Genomic DNA, 24967 nt, shown 5'->3' with positions numbered 1-24967 from the left:
AGGCCGCGCTGTCTGGGGCCATCCATAACGCAGGTCTTCTCATCCTCCTGGCTGATGAAGCAGAGCTGGAAGAGTTCTCAAAGGGGTATGCTCAATCGATCCTCCCTATGGCAGGGGGATGGAGAGCTATGGGGCTGATTCAGGGCATTCGGAAGCGCTGTTCCTAGTCTTCTCCATTGCACTCCATGCGCCTGCCCTCGCATCCGTGGATTAACCGTAAGGATCATCGCCAGAGGAATCAGCCCCGTACGTCGCAGGAAAGTGTATGGGGAGGTATACGCCGCGTGCTTGCCTGTTGTTGGTTCGGGGGGAGAGTGGGCTGTAGAAAGGAACGTCTCCCCCTTCACTCCGTTAATTAAAAAATAAAAATTTACAGAAAAATCAAAAATAAAATAAAAACGGTGGGGTCTGAAACCAGACCCAAGTGCCACCTACAGACACTAAGCAAAGAACTGGAGAAATCTCATCCAGCGAGAGGGTGTATACTGCAGGGGAGGAGCTAACTTTTTCCTGGTTTACTTAGTGTCCTCCTAGTGGCCAGCAGCCTAACACCCACTGTCTGTATCCCCCAATGAGGCGTAGAAGAAATATACCCATCTCACAGCCAACCAAACCCTGCCCTAGTAATACATGCGTGCCCATCTTTCTTCATAGCTCTGAATTTAAATGATTTTCCCATCCCACTAAGGCCCTATTCAGACATCGATTTTTCACATCCATGTTTTATGTTCTTCACCAATAGAACACCACTTGCTGTCTTGGCCACAAGGATGCGATAGTGATTGAATATGCTGACATTACACCACCTCTTTTTCGGGGTCTTGACACTTGAGTCCAGCTCCAAGTTTCCCTGGGTCAGGAATGGTGATGTTCAGACAGAAAATCTGAATGTGATCTCAGATATCAAGGAGATCAAATTATGAAAGAGGTTTTAAACACCAAAGACACTTAGTATGGAAGAACAGATTAGGACACCCAGCTATCAGACTTATGCATGTATTTTAGGGGGCTCTCACAATGGGTTCAGGCACCTGTTCAGTGGTCCAGTCGGGGATTATGTCTGAACCCCCCACAAAACAAGATTCGAGCCCATGCACCGACGGGGCTATAGACTTTAATGGTGCTGACAGCGCGAACGTGCACTCCAATGTACATAATTTTCGGGAGTGTACGCGGACACTCAGACGAAGTCTATAACATTAGGCTACAAATAAATTTTGCAATTTAAAAAATGTTGCACAGTTTGCCTTCTGTAGCCTCTGTGCTCCACTAATTGTTGCCTGCTGCACAGTGAGTTAACTGGGAATCAGTCAGTATGCTCATTTTGAAGGTGAGTTTGTCACTATTATCTCTTTTTCTGAGCAGATTTATGATCACATGAACACTCAGCTCTCCTTTGAGGTCTTGAGTGGTCACAAAAAAGCTACAATCAGATCAGTAAAAATACAGAAAACATTTAATCTTCTCATGGGAACAAGATCACTGTCCGATTTTTAGTTAAAAGGGTTGACAAGGTCTAAAATAACAAGTCTGCAGTCAGTCACTATGTGACTGCAGACTTGTGAATTCTCAAAGTGCAAGCACTGCACGCTCTGAGGATTCTTCAGTGTCAGCGCCAGTATGTGATATGCTTACTGGCCACAATCCGACTAGACATGTCCAGCCTCGCTCAATACACTTGCATTGAGTGAAAGGGCACGTCTAGTCTGCACGTGACCGCATGTATGCAAATCACATATTTATGGTCTTATGACCGCAGTAACTGGCGGTGACATCGGAGGGCGCAGTCGTTTAATCTGGTTCTGTAGGCATGAATGTGCAAGGCTATGCATTTAGGCAGGAAAAAAATAAAATAATAATTAAGAAAAATAGATACACATACAATATATATATATATATATATATATATATATATATATATATATATATATATATATATATATATATTATATATATCCCCAAAATGTGTCCATATCCTTTAAAGAATAAAAGAATAACTCAGCTTGCTACTTTATCAATATCATGTCATGAACTCACATTTAACCCTTGGGTGAACATCGACTTGTTACAAACAGGAGCCACAGTCGTTATCATCACCATATTTATCAGACGGGGGAGCGGGACAAACTCCGTGGTCTTGAAAGCCACCGATACTGGAGGCTGGGCCTCATAAATCTGAAAAGACAAGCAGGACCATGAATTAACTGCAAGTCAGTCAGTCGGGCCAGTAAACTATATATTTAGCATTTTCTTAAGATCTGGGTCATGATTTCTCTTTAGACGCCATGACGCAGTGTTGGGTCCGTAGTACAACCGTTACTAAAGACCGACACACCCCATTAATTAATAATGGGTCCGTCATGGCGTCCATCATTTTGAAGGAACTAAAGGCTGCATCTGAAAACACAAGCCGATTTCTGCCTGATTTTCAAGGCAATACCAGGGTTCATCTGCAAAAGACCAACGCATGCAATATGACAGGCGGACCTCAGGTATCTCTTTTAGGCAAAGCTGAGCGATAGCTCTTGAGCGCAGGAACGTCTCTCTTCTTGTTGTGTAATTACGTGTTACTCTGTAAAGTCTTTTATCGTCTATACACGTCCTCTCCGATATGCAAAGTGCTGCGGAATATGTTGGCGCTACGGAAATAAAATTATTTTAACCAAGGTGGTTTTAATTACATACCCTTATAATTCTGTCACCCAGAAGAAGCTAGAGACAAATGTGTAAAACAGACTGACAGAATCGGTCATTTATACTAGATTGTATTGAGTTAGGCCTTGGTCACACACTAGGCCTCGTTTATCAAAGCTGTCTTTAGTTGCCCATAGCAACCAATCGGCGCGCAGCTTTCATTTCAAACACTAAAGTGTGAAGCAGAAAGCTGAGCTCTGATTGGTTACTATGGGCAAAGCCGACAGTTTCATCTAAGATATATGAAGCCCATTTTATTATTATTTATTAGAGAACCCATTACGATTACATGGCCGCACTTTTGATTTAAGAAAACAAAGGGCAGCCACAGGCTGACAACTTTACCAAATAAGACTTATCGAAAATGCTGCCAAGTGTCCCTAATAAAGTCTGTACAGTAAAGGATGCTGCAGAGCTGGTTTAACTAAAACACAAGATCTCGTGATAACTCGTCATTTTAGGAGACCTGTATCTACTTTTTATTTTCCTGTGTGAGAGTTTGTTTTTGAGTGGTGAGCTTATAAATTTTTATTGATGCCAATTTGGGTTACTGGAGATGTTTTGATCACCTTTAAAAGGGCTATTCCCATCTCCAATATCTATCCCAGTAAGTAGTAGGTGTAATAATAATAAAATTAGCAAATACCTCCAATTAGAAGTGTAGTATAGTTCTTCTGATTCACTATGTCTCTTACCCAATGCAGCGCATTGTAGTAGTTTGGTAATTCATGGTTACAACCACTAACAGCTAACTGTCACTATATGAGTGGTCGTAACCAGGGATACCCAAGCTACTGTTATCAGAAGAACTATGCTACATTTCTAATTGGAGGCATTTGCTAATATTATTACAGCTACTGCATATTGGGATAGGTTCTTGGAGATGGGAATACCCCTTTAAATGCTTGGATGGCTGGGCTTCGCAGGAGTACAAACATGGCAGCCATGGGTGATGTTCAGGAAGCCACCAGATGCCATGCTGATCAGGTTGTCAATGGGCCAATAAACGCCCGGATTGGCCTGCCTGCCTTAAATGCTGATGTCAGATGAACAACGGCATTTAACGTGTTTGACAGCAGAGATGGGATCTTTGCCTTTACAGGAGGATGGTGAGGGCACAGCTCCTGGGCTTGCTCCATAAGCCTCCACCTGACATACTTGTGCGGCGGATGTCGAGAAGGGGTTAAAGTAACGTGTGTTACAGTGGAAAAAGCCAACAAAATGGTTGCAAAATATGGCGAAAAATACTGTTTTAATAATTCTCATCACACTATCCAGAGAATGTGGGGATGTAGAGGATGACATCTGGTTCTGACCTTTCTAAGGAGTCGTATATTATCCAGCCAAGTTGACTTGATCCGAGGAGTGAAGGAGTACTGAATTTCCTTAAAGTATCGGCCCAGCAAATCCGGACAAACTTTTAGTACATTTACCACCAGTGCGCCCACTAATTCATCTTCAGTTGCCGTCTTCAGTCCAACAAGAAAACGCAGAAGGACCAGATTACCAGCCCTAATAATAAAATATAATACCAGCACGTATAAAAGATTTAAAATATTTAATTTTATAATGTTTATTTTTATTTTAAAATATTAAATATATTTTTAAAAACTTTCTTAAAAATTTTAAAAAGGAGTACCTGCAGTTTTTTGTTTTTTTTTTAAATAAATGAGCATACTGGTAACTTTCTCTGAAATCTGCTAAGTTAAAGCATGCAACATTTAACAAAACCCTTTTGCAAAAAAAAAAAATGGCTTAGAGACAAAAATAGGGAAAATGTAGGAACATGAGACAAAATGAAGGACGTCATCTGAATTACTACAATGTATAATGGCTCCATTTTTTCTATAAATCTTCCCCCATGTGTATACCCATGCTAAATACCGCAGAACTGGCTGAAGAGTTACACAATTCCCCCCCCAAAAAAATTCACCTTGCTGCCGTCCCCAGACTTGGGTCATAGAAGTTAATACCGTGCTTCATGGAGCAGCAAAGATCCATGAGGAGGTTGTGGACCAGCTCCCGGATCATTCGTTTTCCGGCTTCTTTTGGATCTTTAATGTCCTAAATCAAAAGTGATCAGTATTAAAAGGGATTGTTCATTATTAATGGTGTTTTTTTATGCAAACATTTGCGGCTAAATAACATTTTTGCAATTTTGCTCTGTTAAAACTTGCAGTTTACTTTCTATAGTGTGTTGGAATGTGTACTGCTGCCTGCAATAATGAGTTAAAGCGATCCTGTCAAGTCCCCTAATGCTATTAAATGGCAGATATAGGGCTAATCTGCGGGTTAATAGCGTTCTAATGCTGTTTGGCTGCCATACTGGAAGCCCAGCTGCTGGGAGAAATCAGGGATTTTTGTGTGTACTCAACGTAAAATCCTTTTCTCCAAGCCAATCATTGAGGGACACAGGATCATGGGTGTTATGCTGCTGCCACTAGAAGGACACCAAGTAAACATAGAAGAAATTAACTCCTCCTCTGCAGTATACACCCTCCTACCGGCTCCAAATGAACCAGTTCGGTGACAAAGCAGTAGAGCTCACAAGTATGAAAACAGAAGGTTAATATGCCAAATTAAGAAACCAAAAAGCCAAGCCATAAGGTCAACCGGGTGGGTGCTGTGTACCCGAATGATTGGCTCGGAGAAAAGGATTTTACGGTGAGTACACACAAAAATCCCTGTTTCTTTATCGCCTTATTGGGGGACACAGATGACCATGGGTGTATGCTGCTGCTGCTAGGAGGCTGACACTATGCAAAACAAGAAACTTAGCTCCTCCCCGGCAGTATACACCCACCGACAGGCACCAAGCACCTCAGTTTGTGCTTAGTGTCTGTAGGAGGCGGACCGGGATCTCCCCAGATCCGCATTTAATCCTTTTCTTTCAGGTTTTTGTTGTGTTTTTTTTAATGATTTCCCCTTTCTTTTTCAGATACAGCTCAGGAAACGGGATGTGAGTTCATCCTGCTTTTCCTATTAATGCGGCTGAGCAAGCAATGTGGTATTGCCCACATCGCAACTCTCAGGCCCGCAGGCAGGACCTTCCCCTATCACCCTTGGGTACTAGGGGCCATGGATGGACGGTCCTAGCCGATTCCCCTCCTCACCCCTCTCCCAGGACAGGGCTGAGAGGAAGACGGCGGTCGCCAGCAGTGACGTTTCCCTGACACGGGGATTGGAGCCGTCTTCTGCACCATACGGCGGTGCGGGTGCTGAGGATCACCTCTCCCAGCCACCTGCGTTCTATCGCTGTCACGGGGGCTTAGTTCAACTAAGGCTGAAATACCCGGGGCCCCTGTGGTGTCCCTTTACTAGGGGAAACCCTGTCTGACCCTCAACCCAGGGTTTTTGCTGAAGGTGCAAATGCCTGAGCCTCCGACCTTTCCTTATCTCCTGCTCAGCCCTGCACTTAACCCTCCACCCTCCACCCAGTGAGAAGTCACCACCAAAGCTCCCACACAAATAATGACAGACAGGGAGAACTTAAACTGCACTGCGCCGCACACACACAGGAATAAACAGTAATGTGAACAGGGCACAACTAAACACAAATATGGGAAGGAGAAAGGATAACGACGGATCATACGACACCAGATATGAATCTCTCTCTCTTGAACACCTCCACTCCAGACCGGAACCACTTGGTATGAAACACAAGCTATAATCGGCGACGCCCATAGGCCAGCATGACTATTTAAAGACCGTGGGCGTGACTAACCATCCAACCTGGTCTCCAGCAGGATTAACCCCCGAGAGCCTGAAGATCAGGCCGGCGCCACTGAGGCTATAGTGGCTGGAGGTGGAACTACCTCTGCCTGCCGGATGCTGTGGTGTGAACAGCGTCCGACATGACAGTACCCCGTCTTCTACGAGGGACCCCAGAGCCCTCAAGACTCATAGGACCCGGCTTGTCCGGATGACGACGGTGAAAAGAACTGACCAGCCGATCCGCATGTATGTCTGAGGCTGGAACCCAAGACCTCTCCTCTGGACCATACCCCCGCCAGTGCACCAAATACTGAAGAGTACGGCGTACTACTCGAGAGTCCACTACCTTGGCGACCTCGAACTCTAACTCGCCATCCACCATGACTGGAGGTGGCATCGGCGTCGTGTCCACCAAGCCTACCACCTTTTTCAATAAAGCCCTGTGAAACACGTTGTGTATCTTGTACACCGCGGGAAGTTCCAACCGATAAGCTACTGGGTTAATGATGGCAGAAATCCTAAAAGGCCCAATAAACCTTGGACCCAGTTTTAAAGAAGGGATTTTGAGTTTTATGTTCCTCGTAGCTAACCACACCCATTCACCCACACACAGGTCCGGACCTGGCACGCGTCTACTGTCAGCCACCCGTTTGTACCTGGCACTCATGCTCAACAAACGCTGTTTCACCCGCCTCCAGACTGATGACAATTGGGCTCCTAGCTGATCCTCCTCCGGGACACCCCCGGAGTCACCCTGACGTAAGGTACAAAACTGAGGATGTTGACCGTACACACAAAAGAATGGAGACTCTCCTGATGACTCTTGGCGGTGATTATTTAATGCGAATTCGGCCAGAGGAAGGAAAGTAGACCACTCCTCCTGGTTGTCGGACACAAAGCATCGTAAATACTGTTCTAGATTTTGGTTCATGCGCTCAGTTTGTCCATTAGACTGTGGATGAAACGCCGATGAATGTGACAACTTGATCCCCAACCTTGAGCAAAAAGCTTTCCAAAACCTCGCCACAAATTGCGTACCCCTATCAGATACTATGTCAGACGGTACTCCGTGGAGTCTGACCACCTCCTTCACAAATACCTGAGCCAACGTCTTAGCATTGGGCAAAGAGGACAACGCCACAAAATGCGCCATCTTTGAAAAACGGTCAACCACCACCAGGATGACCGTGTTCCCTGCCGAGGCTGGCAAGTCAGTGATAAAATCCATGGAGATTTCTGTCCATGGCCTATTGGGTACCCCCAGAGGCTGTAGCGTGCCAGCAGGACGGGTTCGGGGTGACTTAGCCCTAGCGCACGTGATGCAAGCTGCCACGTACGAGACCACGTCCTGCCGGATTTTGGGCCACCAGAAACGACGCGATACCAGCTCTAAGGTGCCCTTCACCCCTGGGTGACCAGCCAGTACCGAATCGTGGTGTTCCTTCAACACCTTAGGCCGAAGATGCAGGGGTACAAATGATTTGTTGGCGGGAAGTCCTGGTGGTACCTCCTCTTGGGCCTCGGCAATCTCCGCCTCTACCTCAGTCGTGAGAGCCGAGACCACTACCCCTTTCTGGAGGATGGGTACCGGCTCTTCCCGAGGTTCTCCCCCCGGAAAACACCTAGACAAAGCATCCGCCTTGGTGTTTTTAGCCCCGGGACGGTACGTCACAAGAAAATTGAAACGAGTAAAAAACAATGCCCAGCGAGCCTGCCTAGGAGACAGACGCTTGGCCGAAACCACTCCATTGTACTATGTCCTGAGTTTTCCAATCAATTACCGGGTTGTGCCTGGACAGCCATGGAAAACCCAGGACCATTTGAGCTGGGAGATTACGGAGGACCCTACATGTAACCGACTCAGAATGTAGGACCCCAATGTGGAGTTTCACCTCTGCCACAAACTCAGTAATCTCCCCTTGAGGGAGGGGAACAGCATTAATGGTCACCACCTGTATGGGGTGAGGAAGTTTTTCAATCTTAAACCCGGCGGTGTGTGCAAACTTCTCATCTATGAGATTGGTGGCGGAACCGCTATCCACAAACACTGATATAGGTAGCTCTCTGCCGGCGACAATAACCTTGGCAGGGAGCATACATTGAGATACCATCATGGAGGATATGCATACGCTCAGTTGGGTCTCCTCCATACCCTCTGAGCTTAACAGTTTTCCGCCGGTGTGACCCTCTTAGGTAGTACCGGGCAAACATTAACATAATGACCTCCTTTACCACAGTAGAAACATGCTCCGGACTTCCGGACTCCCGGAGCGCGAGGCTGAACCTGTGCCACGCCAGCAATCTGCATAGGTTCAGGGGACTCATCTACTTCAACCACACCTGCACCTCTGTTTTCCCCCAGAGGTAGCGTCTCCTGTGCCCCCTGATGAAAACGGCGATCAATACGTATCACCAAACTCATGGCAGACTCCAATGATGCCGGAGTCTCATACATCAGGAGGGCTTGTTTCACCCTCCCTGATACCCCATGAATAAACTGGCTCCGCAGTGCTGGGTCATTCCACTGTGTGTCTACAGCCCAGCGGCGAAATTCCGAACAATAGTCTTCTGCCAAGCGCTCCCCCTGGCGGAGGGCGCGGATTTTAGATTCCGCTAGAGCCTGTCGGTCAGGGTCATCGTAAATGAGCCCGAGGGCAGAAAAAACATTATCGACGGAATGAAATGTAGCAGAGTCAGCTGGTAAGGAAAATGCCCATGCTTGGGGGTCACCACTCAGTAATGACAACACCAGCCCTACTCGCTGGGCCTCATTACCTGAGGATATTGGCCGCATGCGGAAGTATAATTTGCAGGCCTCCCGAAATACGACAAATTTGCTGCGATCGCCTGAAAATCGTTCTGGCAGCGGAAACTTCGGCTCTGCACCGATACCTGCAGATGCCGTTTGCACCTTTGCTACTACCAGGCCCTGCTGCTGAACTGCCCCATTCAACTCGGAGACCTGTATGGACAGCGCCGCCAACTGGCGGGTTATGGAATCTAATGGATCCATGGACTCCTGAAAAAATGTGGGCCGATTATAATGTCACGGGAGCTTAGTTCAACTAAGGCTGAAATACCCGGGGCCCCTGTGGTGTCCCTTTACTAGGGGAAACCCTGTCTGACCCTCAACCCAGGGTTTTTGCTGAAGGTGCAAATGCCTGAGCCTCCGACCTTTCCTTATCTCCTGCTCAGCCCTGCACTTAACCCTCCACCCTCCACCCAGTGAGAAGTCACCACCAAAGCTCCCACACAAATAATGACAGACAGGGAGAACTTAAACTGCACTGCGCCGCACACACACAGGAATAAACAGTAATGTGAACAGGGCACAACTAAACACAAATATGGGAAGGAGAAAGGATAACGACGGATCATACGACACCAGATATGAATCTCTCTCTCTTGAACACCTCCACTCCAGACCGGAACCACTTGGTATGAAACACAAGCTATAATCGGCGACGCCCATAGGCCAGCATGACTATTTAAAGACCGTGGGCGTGACTAACCATCCAACCTGGTCTCCAGCAGGATTAACCCCCGAGAGCCTGAAGATCAGGCCGGCGCCACTGAGGCTATAGTGGCTGGAGGTGGAACTACCTCTGCCTGCCGGATGCTGTGGTGTGAACAGCGTCCGACATGACAATCGCGGGCCCCTGTGGTCAGCCTCTTCAGGGACATCAGGTATGTTTTTTCTGAATGTTCCCTGCAGCCCTGCGCTCACATGCCAGTCTAGGACAGCAGAGTACCTCTCCTCCTTTTGAATTTCCCGCCCCTTGAACCAGCGCTCTGACAGGCGCGCGTCCCTCTTGTCGCGGGGGGGGGGGGGCGCGCTTCCTCCGTCAGCGCTCCCTCCATCAGCGCTCCCCGTCCTCATCAGCTACAGGGAGGGAGCGCTTTCAAGCCCGGGCGCGCCGTCGCTAGTGAAAGTGAGGGTGCACTTTCACTTTCATTTTCAAAAGTTCCTCCCTCTCCCTGCGCGCGCTTTCCCAGCGCGCTTTTTCAGCCTATCTCAGGGCTGCTTTCACTTCAGCCCTGTCACTGTCTTTGGCCGTCCCCCTCCCCTCTGGGGTCTCAGCCAATCGCGCCGTGCGGTGGCTTAGCCCCGCCCACCGCCAGCGTTTCTTCCTGGATTGCCGATCTTCTTCCTCCTTCTCTCCGGACCTCGCCTGGGGGACACATCGCTTCTGATCCTCGGTAGGCTAGACGCTTACTATCCCTGGCACCTAACTTAGCTCCCCCCCCCGCAGTTTCCTCAGGCTGTGTTTTTTCTGCCACTGAGACTTATGCACAACCCCGCAAGGGCCTTCTGCTCCAGACCCACCGCTACTCACTACGCCTGCGCGCGCTGTAAAAAGAAGTGGGCTTCGGGTCAGTCGTCTCCCCTCTGCCTCTCCTGCAGCCCTTCCACCATGTCGGCCCCTCAGGAGCACTCCGAACCCCGGGCGGAGACCACCCCACCCCCGGAGTGGGCCGTGGCGATGTCTCAGTCAGTTTCTGAGCTGACAAAGGTGTCTCAATCGCTGGTCCAGGTCTTAGAGCGGTTACCTCAGTTATCTGCTGTCACCTGTGCACCGACCGCCTCGCATGGTGAGTCGCCAGCACCGGACCGTGGCCCTCAGACGGACAGACCAAGTCGGGGCTCTAGGAAGCGGGTCCTGTCTGGCTCTTCCTCCGGTTCGCAGGGTCCCTCTGCTTCTCTCAGGCTACGCTCCTCGTCCCCCTCATCGGCAGACGATCCGGGGTCAGACGAGGATTCATTATCTGGATCAGACTCAGAGGCGGACGACATAGCTAGAACTCGGGAGATGGTAGATAGTCTCATATTGGCTATATACCAAACACTCAAGATTAAGGAGGATAAGGCACCCCGTCAGGAATGCTCTGTTTCCCTTAAGAAGGCAAGGCCTCCATCTCGAACCTTCTAATAAGGATTTCGATACTTCCTTAGCCAACCACTGGCAACATCCTGAGAAACGTTTCTCAGGCCGCAAGTACTTAGATGTACTTTATCCCTTTGATGCGGAGCTAGTCACGAAATGGACCAAAGCTCCCGAGGTAGATCCACCAGTTTCTCGTATTTCCTCTAAGACGGTCCTTTCCCTTCCGGACGGAGCTTCTCTCAAGGACCCATCAGACAGGCAAATAGCCAACGACTCTAAGTCTATCTTTGAGGCATCCGGTGCATCCCTATGCCCTATCTTCGCTTCCGCTTGGGTGGCGAAAGCCATTTCGGCTTGGGAAAAAATTCTGCGCAGGGGCGTTTCAGCGGCAGCTCCTCAAGACGAGCTGGCAGATTTAGCAGACCAAATTAATCACGCAGGCAAGTACCTTCTGGCCGCCTCCTTGGACGCTGCAGGGTGCGTTGCTAGAGCTAACAGCAACATTGTGGCAATACGCCGCATTCTTTGGTTGAAGTCTTGGAATGCGGATACTACCTCAAAGAAGTCACTCACCAACCTGGCATTTCACGGCACTAGGCCCTTTGGCGCCAAGCTGGATCAGTTAATCTCGGATGCCACGGGTGGAAAGAGCACTTCCCTTCCTCAGTCCCGTCCTAAGAGGTTCTTTAACAAGAGGGCTTCTCGGCCTTTTAGGTCCTTTCGCCCCTTCTCTCCCAGACGGTTCATCCCAGCAGGACCGTAACACTGCTTCCAATGACCGGAGAAAGCCATCGTATAAGCCAGCCCCTCGCTGGAGATCCAGGGGTCAGCCTTCCAGGTCCTCAGGCGCTCAATCCGGAAGGTTTTCATCTAAGTGACGGGTCACCCCCACCTGGAAGCTTTCCAGGGTGGGAGGCAGACTTTCCTTTTTCAAGGACGCGTGGCTATCCGTTGTCGACGACGCTTGGGTCAGGGAAATCATCACGTCCGGATACAAAATCGAGTTTTCTTCCCTCCCAAACAGTCGTTTCTGTCTGTCCCGATCCCCAAAACAGCGATCACAGGTTCCAGGGTTCCTTCAGGCCGTCTCCTCTCTCCTTTCCGCCGGGGTCATCGTTCCCGTTCCTACAAATGAGCGGTTTTTAGGGTTCTACTCGAATCTCTTTGTAGTCCCAAAAAAGGACGGCTCACTTCGCCCAATTTTGGACCTCAAACGGCTCAATCGCCACGTGAAGATCCGCCATTTCAAGATGGAGTCTCTGCGTTCGGTAATAGCCTCAATGGAGCCCGGAGAGTTTTTCTGCTCGGTGGATATACAGGATGCCTACCTCCACATCCCCATTTCTCGCCAGCATCAGAGATACCTCCGCTTTGCGATTCAGAGCAACCATTATCAGTTCGCGGCCCTTCCGTTCGGCCTAGCCTCAACCCCTCGTGTCTTCACGAAGGTGATGGCAACAGTCATGGCCATCCTTCGATCCAGAGGGATCCTTATCATCCCTTACCTGGACGATCTTCTGATCAAGGGCTCGTCCCGACAAGACTGTCTTCACAGCCTTCACATAACCTTGGATGCCCTCGGACGCCTGGGATGGATAGTCAACAAGGACAAGTCCACTCTGTGCCCTACCCAGCGACTGACCTTTTTGGGCATGGAGTTCGATACGAATCTGGCTCGAGTGTTCTTACCGAGGGACAAGTTTTCAACCCTTCGCAAGGGGATACAGTCCCTTCGGCGCTCGAGGGTCATGTCCCTTCGGTCCTGCATGAGAGTCCTGGGGAGGATGGTGGCCTCTATGGAAGCAGTGCCATTTGCACAATTCCACTCTCGCCCTCTCCAGCTGTTCCTCCTGTCAGTCTGGGACAAGACCTCGTTTTCTCTGGATCACCCCATTCTTCTTCCGCTCAGAGTCAAACAATTGCTAACTTGGTGGACGTTGTCGACGTCATTTCTCCGCGGAAGATCCTTTCTCCCGCCTCGGTGGCAGGTCATCACCACCGATGCCAGTCTCCTAGGATGGGGGGCGGTCTACTGTCAGAGAACGGCCCAAGGGCGTTGGAACGCCCAGGAGACTCTTCTGCCCATCAACCTTCTGGAGATCAGGGCAATCTTCCTCGCTCTCCTTCGTTGGAAGCATCTTCTAGTAGGCAAGCCGGTCCGCATTCAGTCAGACAACGCCACGGCCGTGGCGTACATAAACCACCAGGGCGGTACTCGCAGCAGGCAGGTGATGTCGGAAGTGGCAAGGATACTTCGTTGGGCAGAGCGTCACGTGCTGGCGATTTCCGCCGTTCACATTCCAGGGGTGGAAAACTGGGCAGCCGACTTCTTGAGTCGCCAAGGGCTAGCGTCAGGCGAATGGTCCCTTCATCCCACAGTCTTCAGTTAGATATGCCAGCGCTGGGACACCCCGGGCGTCGATCTCATGGCCTCTCGGATGAACAACAAGGTTCCTCACTTTGTAGCCAGGTCCAGGGATCCATTAGCCGTCGGTTACGACGCCCTAGTAATCCCGTGGTCCCAGTTCCACCTACCTTACCTGTTCCCTCCGCTTGCCCTAATCCCAAGAGTGGTCAAAAAGATAAAGTCAGAGGGCATCCCGGTCATCTTAGTGGCTCCAGACTGGCCGAGACGACCTTGGTACGCGGAGCTGGTGAACATGCTCACGGACGTCCCCTGGAGGCTTCCAGACCGTCCAGATCTTCTCTCGCAAGGCCCCCTTTACCACCAGAGTTCTCAATCTCTCAGTTTAACGGCATGGCCGTTGAGGCCGCGATTCAGAAGGAATCAGGGTTTTCCAACCGGGTCATTCAGACCTTGATTAAGGCTCGGAAGCCTGCTTCTTCCCGCATTTACCATAGGTACTGGAAGGCCTTTTTTCGCTGGTGTGACGAAAACGATGTTTTTCCACTATCGTTCTCAATTCCTTCCATTCTTGGTTTCCTCCAATCCGGCTTGGATGCGGGCCTATCCCTCAGTACTCTCAAAGGCCAGGTATCTGCCCTAGCAATCCTCTTCCAGAGGGATCTGGCTTCCCTACCGCAAGTGAAGACCTTTCTCCAAGGAGTCGCCCATGTGGCTCCTCCTCATCGTTCTCCGATAGATCCATGGGATCTCAATCTTGTTCTTGGCGCTCTCCAGAAGGCGCCGTTCGAGCCGATTCAGGACATCCCTCTGTCTTTTCTTTCATGGAAGGTGGCTTTTCTGATCGCCATTACTTCCATCAGGAGAGTTTCTGAGCTGGCGGCCTTATCCTGTCGTTCTCCTTACCTTATCCTCCACCAAGATAAGGTTGTTCTCAGGCCAGTTCCTTCTTTCCTTCCGAAAGTGGTATCCCCCTTTCACATTAACAAAGATATCGTCCTTCCATCATTTTGTCCTGCGCCTGCTCATCCTCTGGAAAAGTCGCTCCACAAACTGGATGTAGTGAGAGCCTTGCGTGTTTACCTTGCCAGGACCGCTTCCTTTCGCCAATCTGATTCCTTGTTGGTCATTTCTGAGGGTCGCCGGAAAGGTCTTCCGGCCTCCAAGTCCACAATTGCTCGTTGGATTCGGTCTAACATCCTGGAAGCCTATCGTCTTCAGGAGAAACGGCCTCCTCTGGGGGTGAAAGCCCACTCCACCCGAGCTGTAGGGGCTTCTTGGGCTGTGCGACACCAGGCTTCGGCCTTACAACTTTGCAGAGCCGCGACCTGGTCATCTTTGCACACCTTCGCGAGGTTCTACAGGGTTCATACCCAGGCCTCGTCTAATGCAGCTCTTGGTAGGAAGGTGCTGCAGGCGGCGGTGGCGCATCGACTGACCTAAGCCCTTCCTTATTTCGTTCCTTTATTGCTGTTCCCACCCTCGGGACTGCTTTGGAACGTCCCATGGTCATCTGTGTCCCCCAATAAGGCGATCAAGAAAGAGGGATTTTGGGTTCTTACCGTAAAATCTCTTTCTTGGAGCCTTCATTGGGGGACACAGCACCCGCCCTGTTTAATTAGTACCGTGTTGGGTCTGAGAGTCCCTTGTTGAGTTGGTACATATGTTTATGGTTTTGGTTGCTTCTCCTACTGCTTTTTTCACCAACTGAGGTGCTTGGTGCCTGTCGGTGGGTGTATACTGCCGGGGAGGAGCAAAGTTTCTTGTTTTGCATAGTGTCAGCCTCCTAGCAGCAGCAGCAGCATACACCCATGGTCATCTGTGTCCCCCAATGAAGGCTCCAAGAAAGAGATTTTACGGTATGAACCCAAAATCCCTCTTTCTCCTTCACCTCATTGGGGGACACAGGACCATGGGATGTCATAAAGCAGTCCCTTGGTGGGAAACAGCACGACAGCTGAAGCCTCATGTGCCGTCAGGCTAGAATAGCACTACGGAAGCGATACTGCAGATTGCAGAATCCGTCTGCCCAGGGCAGCATCTGCCGAAGCCTGAACATGAATATTGTTGTGTTTCACAAACATGTGCAAGCTGGGCCAAGTTGTAGCCTTGCAGATATGCTGTGCCGACACCTGGTGCCGGATGGCCCAGGAAGCCCCCACTGACCGAGTGGAGTGGGCCCTAATCCCAGCTGGGATGGGCCTGCCTCTGATACGGTAAGCTTCATGGATCGCTGAGCGGATCCACCTGGCTATTGTAGCCTTAGAGGCAGGTTGACCCTTCCTGTGTCCCTCCGGAAGCACAAAGAGCATCCGACTTGCGAAAGGGCTCCGTTCGGGAGACATACTTCCTAAGTGCTCTCACCAAATCCAATGTGTGGAGAGCCTTTTCAATACGATGGACAGGCGCTGGGCAGAACGAGGGGAGAACGATGTCCTTATTCAGATGGAAGACATGACTTTAGGGAAAAATGACGGAGACGCCCTAAGCACCACCTTGGAAAGTCATTAACGGAGGCCTGCAAGACAATGCCGCCAATTCCGAGACGCGTCTAATCGACGTTACCACCACCAGAAAGGTTACTTTCCAAGAAAGAAGAGTCAATGACACGTCCTGCAGCGACAAGAAAGGGGCATCCTGAAGAACCCCCAAGACTAAATTAAGGTCCCAAGACTCCAACGGCATTTTGTAGGGAGGCACCACATGGGAGTCTCCCTGCATGAAGGTCTTCACCTGTGATCTGGTAGCTATCCTGCGTTGGAACAGGACGGATAAGGCTGAAATTTGGCACTTGAGGAAAACAAGTGCAAGACCTGAATCTAGTCCTGCCTAGAGAAACTCCAAAATGGATGGGATGGTAAAAACAAGTGGAGAATGACCACGGGTTCTGCACCAAGAGAAAAGGGTCTTCCAGGTGCGATGATAAATGCGTATGGATGACGGTTTTTGGGCCCTAATCATGGTGGAAATCACCTGCTGGGAAGAAACCGGCTTGGGTTAAAACCCAGGATTCAATGGCCAGGCGTTTAAGTTCAGGGCTCTTGAGTTCTGGTGGCAAATTGGGCCCTGGGATAGCAGGTCTAGGCGGTCCGGCAGCTTCCAGGGAACGTCGGCAACGAACTGCACTAGCTCCGCATACCATGCCTGGCGTGGCCAGTCTGGGGCGACGAGGATCACCGTAATCCCTTCCGCCCTGATCTTCATGATGACCTTCGCAAGTAAGGGGAACGGAGGAAACACATAAGGGAGATGAAACTGATGCCACGGGAGGACCAGTGCATCCGACCCGATGGCTATTGGGTCACAAGAACGGGCTATGAACGCCGGAACCTTTGCATTTAGTCGTGAGGCCATGAGATCGACATCTGGCGTCCCCCAGCAATGACAAATCTACTGAAAGACCTCCGGATGAAGGGACCACTCTCTGGAGGAGAGACCCTGGCGACTGAGAAAATCTGCCGCCCAATTCTGTACCCCCGGGATAGGAACTGCTGAAATGACCGAGTGATTTTTTTCAGCCCGTCGGAGAATGTCAGCCACCTCGAGCATCGCCCTTTTGTTTCGAGTGCCCCCCTGATGGTTGATGTCCGCCACCACTGTGGCATTGTCTGATTGAATCCAAATGGGGTGACCTGCTAGGAGATGATGAAATCGCATGAGGGCTAACTTTTTTTTTTCAAATTCGTTTATTAAACCATAGACAGGATATACAATATACAAACTAGCAAGTGATGAGAAATACCACATAAAGCGTATATGTTTCACATAGCATTATTTTCAAGCAGTATGTGCATACCAGTTACTGACAGAATAAAACATAATGTCAATTACATTACATTAGTCTGCATGGTATTATTCAAATAATAAAGCCTGTCAAACCTCTAAACCATTACTATAACTACAAAACAACAACTATTTGCAGCCTGTGTCCACATAATTAGTTCTTTATCATGTGATATCTCCATCCTACAAAGTGAGATGAGAGGAATTCCACCTCTCCCATATCTTCTCAAATTTACTCGGGCACCCTCTGTTTTGGTACAGCGTACGCTCGTATGGTATAATCGAGTTTACCAATTCAATCCAGGCCCTAAGGGAGGGACCCGAACTTCCCATCCACCGCAGTGCCAGTACCTTTTGTGCCATAAACAACGTCTCCCGCAAGAAAATCCCTGTATAGTGTCCCCACGTCTCGTCGTCCCACACCCCAAACAGACAAACTAGTGGCTCAAGGGGAACAGGAATTTGTACCAGGGAAGTTAATAATGATGTCACCTCCTTCCAATAATGTGCTATAATTGGACACTGCCAGATCATGTGGATAAAGTCTGCATCTAATGAATGACATCTCAGACATTCCGAAGATTGGAATCGGCCCATCTTAAAAAGTCGAGTCGGAGTCAAATATGACTGGTTTATAATGTATAGCTGTATCATTCTGTTATTAATGGACAGAGACACCTTAGTTGGTGACTCCAGTATTTCCTCCCACGCCTATCCCTGTGTATCAAGGATGAGCCTTTCCCACTTCCCTTTAACCAAACATATGGCGGAATCAGCCCCTACTGACAGCATGTATGTGTATAAAGAGGAGACGAGACAATGGGGACCCTGCGATTTGAGAATGCCTATCAAGGGTAGAGCCGAGGTAGCATTATTCACACCCACATATCTCATGTGTGATTGAAAGGCTGACCTCAGTTGCAAATATTGAAAGAACTGCGAGCTCGGGACATCGCATTTAGCTTGTAATTGTTCAAAAGATGATAGTGTACCGCGGCCACATAGATCCCTTATCGTAGAAACATTGTACTGAGACCAGAATTCGGCAGACGGGTGGACAAGTAGTGCCGGAAAATAACTATTATCCCATAAGGGCATCTCAGCTATGATATCGCTAAATCCAACCACCCTCTTAATCTGTCTCCACACTAATCTTGCCAGACGAAGCATGGGTAACAGACGTGGGACATTTACCTTCTCCAACTCCAAAAACCCCAATGGGCAGTCAGTACGCACGGCATGAAGCAAATGGCTTTCAGAGTTAGGAAGATGATTACCGGGCATCCATTTATTTATAGCTCTGGCCTGTCCAGCCAGATAGTACAGAAAAAAATCTGCTCCCCCCCCCCCTTTTTTTGGCCTTTGTAGGGTGGACAGCTTGAGTTTTGGCCTGGTTTTCCCCCATATAAAGGATGTAATCTGGGAGTTCAAATTGGTAAAGAAAGACTTAGGCACCACCACAGCACTATGTTGGAGAAAGTAGCTGAGCTTAGGGAGTAGTATCATTATAATTAACGCGTCCGGCTACAGACAGCGGGAGTTTGCTCCAGATCGCAAACATGACTTTAATATATATCCATTGCTGGAGATGGTTAAGCTGCAGATCAAACGTGCTGCATTGAGAAATATGAACGCCCAGATATTTAAAGTGTGGTACAATAGGCAGCAAGGAGAGAGTCTCAAGTCGAGTCATTGGGGTATGGGAAAGAGGCATCAGAGCAGACTTCTCCCAATTTATATACAGGCCGGAATATTTACTGAATTTGTTTATAGTGGCGATCACTCCCGCCAGTGTCTCCTCCGCCCTATCCATAAATATTACCATGTCGTCAGCATATAGGCCTATGGTATCCACCCGAACTGCTATCCCTATGCCCATAATATTAGGGGAAGTTCTTATGCGAATTGCCAGTGCCTCTATTGCAAGAGCAAAGAGGGCAGGGAAAGGGGACACCCCTGACGAGTCCCCCTGTGCAGAGAAAAGGACTCAGATATGGAACCGTTTACGATGACATGGGCTTTAGGTTTCATATATAATGTCATGAGGGCTAACTTGATTGCTCGGATTTCCAGAATGTTGATCAGGAGACGTGATTCCGGAGTGGACAAGTGTGCCTGGGCCATGTGGTGACGGAAGACCGCTCCCCATCCGAGAAGAATGGCGTCTGTGGTCACCACTAGCCAACGTACCGGGAGAAAAGATTTTCCTTGATCCAGTGAGGACATCAAAGTCCGCCATCTGAGGGTCTGCCAGAGAAAACGGGTTTCTGTCCCAGGCTGTCAGAAGCGCCTGTTGAAGAGAGCTGAGGTGTAGTTTGACGAATGGAACCGCCTCGATAGCTGACACCATCCTGCCCAGTACCTGCATGCCGAACCGCAAGGAGTGAGGACGGGGGGAGGGAAAGCCTCAGGACTCCCTGTTGCAAGGCCGAGACCTTTTCTGGAGGGAGAATCACCAGCCCTCAGGAAGTGTCTAAGATCATCCCTAGAAAGAAGATCTTCTGTGCTGGCACCGGGGAAGACTTGTTTAAGTTTACCAGCCAGCCCAAATGAGAAAAAGTGTCCACAGTGATGCCCACACACTCTGCGCAGGCCTGTAAGGATGATCCCTTGATGGGCAGATCGTCCAGGTACGGTAGGACCAACACGTCCCGAGAGTGTGGAATGGACATGACGGCCGCCATGACCTTGGTGAACACTCTGGGGGCGGTGGCGAGACCGAAAGGCAAGGCCGTGAATTGAAAGTGTTCCTCGCGGGCCGCAAAGTGCAGGAATCTTTGGTGGGGGGAAAAGATTGGGTTATGAAGATAAGCATCCTGGATATCGATGGACGCGAGAAATTCCCCTTTCTCCATTGATGTGATGACTGAACGGAGGTACTCCATTCTGAAGTGACGGACCTTGACGAACTTGTTCAACAGTTTTAGATCGAGAATAGGCCGCACCGTACGTTTTTTTTTCGGAACCACAAACAGTTTTGAGTGAAACCTTTTGAATCTTTTGCCCTGCGGAACCGGAACTATGACCCCAGTCTTTGCGGAGTGCAATTATGGCTCGGTAGAACGAGGCCACTGGATACGGAAATGAGTCATTGTGCGGAGAATCTATGGGATCTGGATCTGCTTTTCCAGGAAGAATAGGTTTGTATGAAGCCTGGGAGCCTCTGTCACTACGAGGGGGGAGAGCCGATCCGGCCAAGCGCTCGTAAAGGACCAGGTTGTGGTGCCGCGAAATGGCCGAAACCTAACCTGGTGTTGATTTTGAAAAGGTCGACTGGAACTTTGTTGGGTAAGGAATTTGCTCTTCCCTCCCGTAGCATCAGAGATAAGTTGATCCAGTTTATCTCCAAACAGGCGCCCGCTCTGGTAAGGCAGAGATGTTAAGGATTTTTTGGAAGCTGAAGCTGCTCACCACTCTCTGAGCCATAAAGCTCTCCTGATAGTGATGGCATTTGTGGCTGCTAATGCGGCGCAGTTGGCTGCATCTAGCGAGGCGTGTACAACGTAGTCCCCGGCCCGTGCGATTTGGGAAGCTAGATTCACTGCCTCAGAACGCAGGTTACTGTCATGACTGATTTTGGCCAGAGCCTCCGCCCAAGCCGCCATGGCTTTAGCCAACCATGTTGCGGCAAAGGATGGCGAGAGAGCTGAGCAAGAGGCTTCAAAAAATGACCGAGCGAGATTATCAATCTGTCAAGCAGTGGGGTTCTCAATTGAGGAGCCATCGGACAAAGCCAGGAGGGTTTTAGATGCGAGATGTGAAATGGGGGGGGGATCCACTGAGGGGGACTCAGTCAACTCTTTCTTCAGATTAGAAGCGAAGGGATATCGTGTCTCGAGGGGCTTATGCTCTGTGAATCGTTTGTCTGGGCGACTCCTGTGCCTCTGAATGATGTCTGTAAACTCGGGGTGGTTAGCAAACACCCTATGAGGACGTTTAATTCTCTTTAAAGGACACTGTGTGGTCTTGACTAGTTGCAGTGTCCTCGTCCACCCTCAGAGCTTTATTAACTGCTTCAATGTGGGAATCTAGTGACTCCTGGTACTCTTGCGAGTCCGGGTCCATGGACACATCAGACTCGTATTCTGAGTCGTGCTCGCTGCGAACCTCTGGTGAGGGGAGCAGGAAACGGAAGTCGTGGACACCGAAGCCCGAGAGGGCCTGAGGGACGTGCTATGGATTTTCTTCCTAGAATTTTGCATATCCATCGTTGCAGGACGACTCCTGCGTGACTGGGAGAGGGGTTTTCCGCATCAGACAGACACCATGGCTTCAGGAGGAATCACAGAAGGATTCTATTGCCTTAGCCAGAGAAGCCATGTATTGTGATAAAGATGTGGCCCACTCAAGGGGGCTAGGTCCACTGGGGTCGGCCGTTGCTGAGGGCTCCTGTGCGCATGCAGGTTCGCAGGCCGTGCAGAAGGGAGTACGGTGACCCTGTGGCAATAGGGTATTACACGTGGTACATAAAGCCAACGCTGCCACGTGTTTTATTGGCCTTTTTGGCAGCCTTTTGTTGGGACATATTGGCCGTCTAGAGCTGCTCAGAGGTATAGAGATTTCTATACTGCAGGGAAGGGTTAGGCTAAGTGCACACGTACCGGAACTCTCGCGGAAATTACCGCGAGAATTCCGGAATTCCATTCCGCGGGAAAATCGCATTTTAAATTCCCGCGATTTTCCCGCGGAAAAACTAGCATTTTGCAAGCGTAATTAGCTTGCAAAATGCTAGCGTTTTCCAAGCGATCTGTAGCATCGCTTGGAGAACTGATTGACAGGTTGGTCACACTCGTCAAACATAGTGTTTGACGAGTGTGACCAACTTTTTACTACTGAGGCCGCCTATGCGGCATCAGTAGTAAAAGATAGAATGTAACAAAAAAATAAAAAATATTGTTAATCTCACCTTCCGGCGTCCCACGCATCCGTTCCCAGTAATCCTTTGCGAAAATGCCCGCGATGACGTCCGTTCTCGCGGGATCGCGATGTCTCGCGGTAATTCGCGATGACGTCGCGCGAATGACCGCGAGATTTCGCGATCCCGCAAGAACGGACGCCATCGCGGGCATTTTCGCAAAGGATTACTGGGAACGGGAGCGTGGAGAGAGGCGGGAAGGCTGCGCGGGACGCCGGAAGGTAAGAATAACAATATTTTTTATTTTAAATTCTATTTTTTACAGGGATATGGTACCCAAAGCCCAGAGGACAGTCTCCTCTCCTCCGGACCGTGGGTACCATCCGCAAATGTTCTGCTTACTTTCCGCATGGTGTGCACAGCCACATGCGGGAAGTAAGCGGAACAATGCATTCCTATGGGTGCGGGATCGCCGTGATTCCGCAAATTAATGAGCATGCTGCAGTTTTTACCGCGAAGCGATTCCGCCGCGGTAAAAACCGCAGCATTAGCACAGCATTGCGGAATCCCATAGGAATGCATGGGATGCTTATTTTTCGCGTTTTCGCGGTTAAAACCGCCGCGGAAACGCGAAAAAAAGCCACGTGTGAACTCAGCCTTAAGCTCCGTTTGCAGCTTACCCATGTCCTGTGCCCCCAGGGATGGTGTTCGGCTTCTGTCAGCCTCGCGGTGTGTTTGCCAGCGCTCGTGCTGAAGTGCAGACAGGTGCCTGTCTGCGGTCAGCGTATAGGAGAAATGGCCGTCGGGGTTAACAGTGGCGCTTCTCATTAGGAACGAGAAGCGCCTGCAGACGTGGGTGGAGCCAGCCCAGTGGGTGGAGTTACAGCAGTGGCGCTTCTCGTCTAAAGCGAGAAGAGCCAGAAAACGTGGGCAAAGTCGCCCCAGTGGGTGGGGTTATGACAACACGCGGCATAGTCCGACTTGAACCAGGGGACTAAATTTGCAGTGCAGCAGGGGCGCGCGATCGCGGGCAGCACCGTCGGGACACACCTTCCTTCCCAGGGGACAGGACCTAGCGTCTAAGGAACCCTTCTGTCATCCTTGGGCGCTGGGGGGAACCCCCTCTTGTACTCACTGAGAGTTGTGCGGATGTAGCAGAGCAGGACCCGCAGGTGGCCACGGAGTTTGCCCTCAATCCACCATCCCTTTGACAGGGAGGTGGAGAGGGACCATCTGCCTCCTGTCATCATCCACTTTCTATTAGAGGTGATGAATGGGGCTGCACAGACTCTATTGAAGCTTCTGTGCATCGCATGGGTTCAGTCCCTTGGGATGGAACAGGGTTATCGTACGGCTGTAGGCCTGGCTCCAGAAGGTGATACGTGGGGGCGACACCCCGTGTGTCCGTCTGTTGGTGATGTGGGGAGATTGGGGCCCTGGAGGGACCCATCGCCCCTGAAACGAGCCCAGGCATTGTAACGTTGCAGGAGGGGGTACGGGGAGGCGACACTGCGCGTTCCCGCCTGTTGAAGAGTCAGGGAGATCGGGTCCATGAAATAAAAAATTAAAATAATAAAGTTGGGGTCTGAATCCCAGACCCAAGTGCCTCCTACAGACACTAAGCAAGAACTGGTTTACTTGGAGGCAGTAGGAGGGTGTATACTGCAGAGGAGGAGTTAATTTCTTCTATGTTTACTTAGTGTCCTCCTAGTGGCAAGCAGCATAACACCCACTGTCTGTGTCCACCAATGAGGCGAAGGAGAAATTAACTTTATTCCTCCCGGGAGCCGCAGTCTTCCCCTGTGGCGCCTCCAGTCATCACTCATACACAGTGAGCAGCGGCTGTAAGCACGACCCAGCACTTTGATTGACAGCCGGCTCTGCAGCATAAATGTGCAGAGTGTGTTGTCAATTAAAGGTCCTGGGCGTGCTTACAGCCGCTGCTCACTGTATATGAGCGGTGACTGGAGGCGCTCCGGGCACCCCTCTATGGCTGAAAGATGGCGGCTCCTGGAAAGAATAAAGTTAATTTTCTCCCGATTACCGGGCTTCCAGCAAGGTGGTATGACAGCATTGGAACACTATTAACCTACAGATTAGCTCCAAGTCTGCAGGTTAAAAAGCATTTGGGGACATGACGGGATCCCTTTAACTGAGAATCTGTCATGGAGTTCCTTCATATTGAACGGTAAGAGAATTTGTAACACTCATCTGACTTTTGTGATCTTATTTCTACCGATTTATGACCACAGACCACATCAAAGTTGAATGTGCAAGGGGAAAAAAAACCTGTAAAAGTCAAACATTGAAAACACTAATGAAACCGGATTAAAAATAGTTTTGTGAGAAAATATTTAGTATAACCTGTGTTATAATCATTTATACCTCTGCTCTTTCTGGAGTTTTTGGTCCAGTGGGCGGTCCCATTAGTGATACAGATAGCTGTGTGCCACTGATAGGACCCGCCCACTGGACCCAAAACTCCAGGAAATGCAGAGGATTAGTTGATTAAAAAGGAGATTTTTGTGTACTCACCGTAAAATCTTTCTCTTAGCCTTTAATTGGGGGACACAGAACCGTGGGTGTTATGCTGCTGTCCACTAGGAGGCGACACTATGCATAATCTGAAAAAGATTAACTTTGGCTCCTCCTCTGCAGTATACACCCCTG

The 24967-nt window shown here is 49.7% G+C and overlaps 1 protein-coding gene across 1 annotated transcript in view; it reads right to left on the bottom strand.

The window, feature by feature from the left end:
* Window positions 1-24967, bottom strand: part of URB1 (URB1 ribosome biogenesis homolog) — a 142661-nt gene that overhangs the window by 100706 nt on the left and 16988 nt on the right. The window contains exons 8-10 of the mRNA XM_073584550.1: window positions 4628-4758; window positions 4011-4206; window positions 2038-2175 (exon numbers count right to left, since the gene is read on the bottom strand). Coding sequence (XP_073440651.1) covers window positions 2038-2175; window positions 4011-4206; window positions 4628-4758 — 465 coding nt within the window. The remainder of the gene's footprint in view (window positions 1-2037; window positions 2176-4010; window positions 4207-4627; window positions 4759-24967) is intronic.

Source organism: Dendrobates tinctorius, unplaced genomic scaffold (genome assembly GCF_039654945.1).
Source record: "Dendrobates tinctorius isolate UK_male_01 unplaced genomic scaffold, ASM3965494v1 ptg000084l, whole genome shotgun sequence".
Taxonomy (NCBI): Eukaryota; Metazoa; Chordata; class Amphibia; order Anura; family Dendrobatidae; genus Dendrobates; species Dendrobates tinctorius.
The sequence above is the reverse complement of the archived record's forward strand: the minus strand, read 5'-3'. Positions and strand labels throughout refer to the sequence as shown.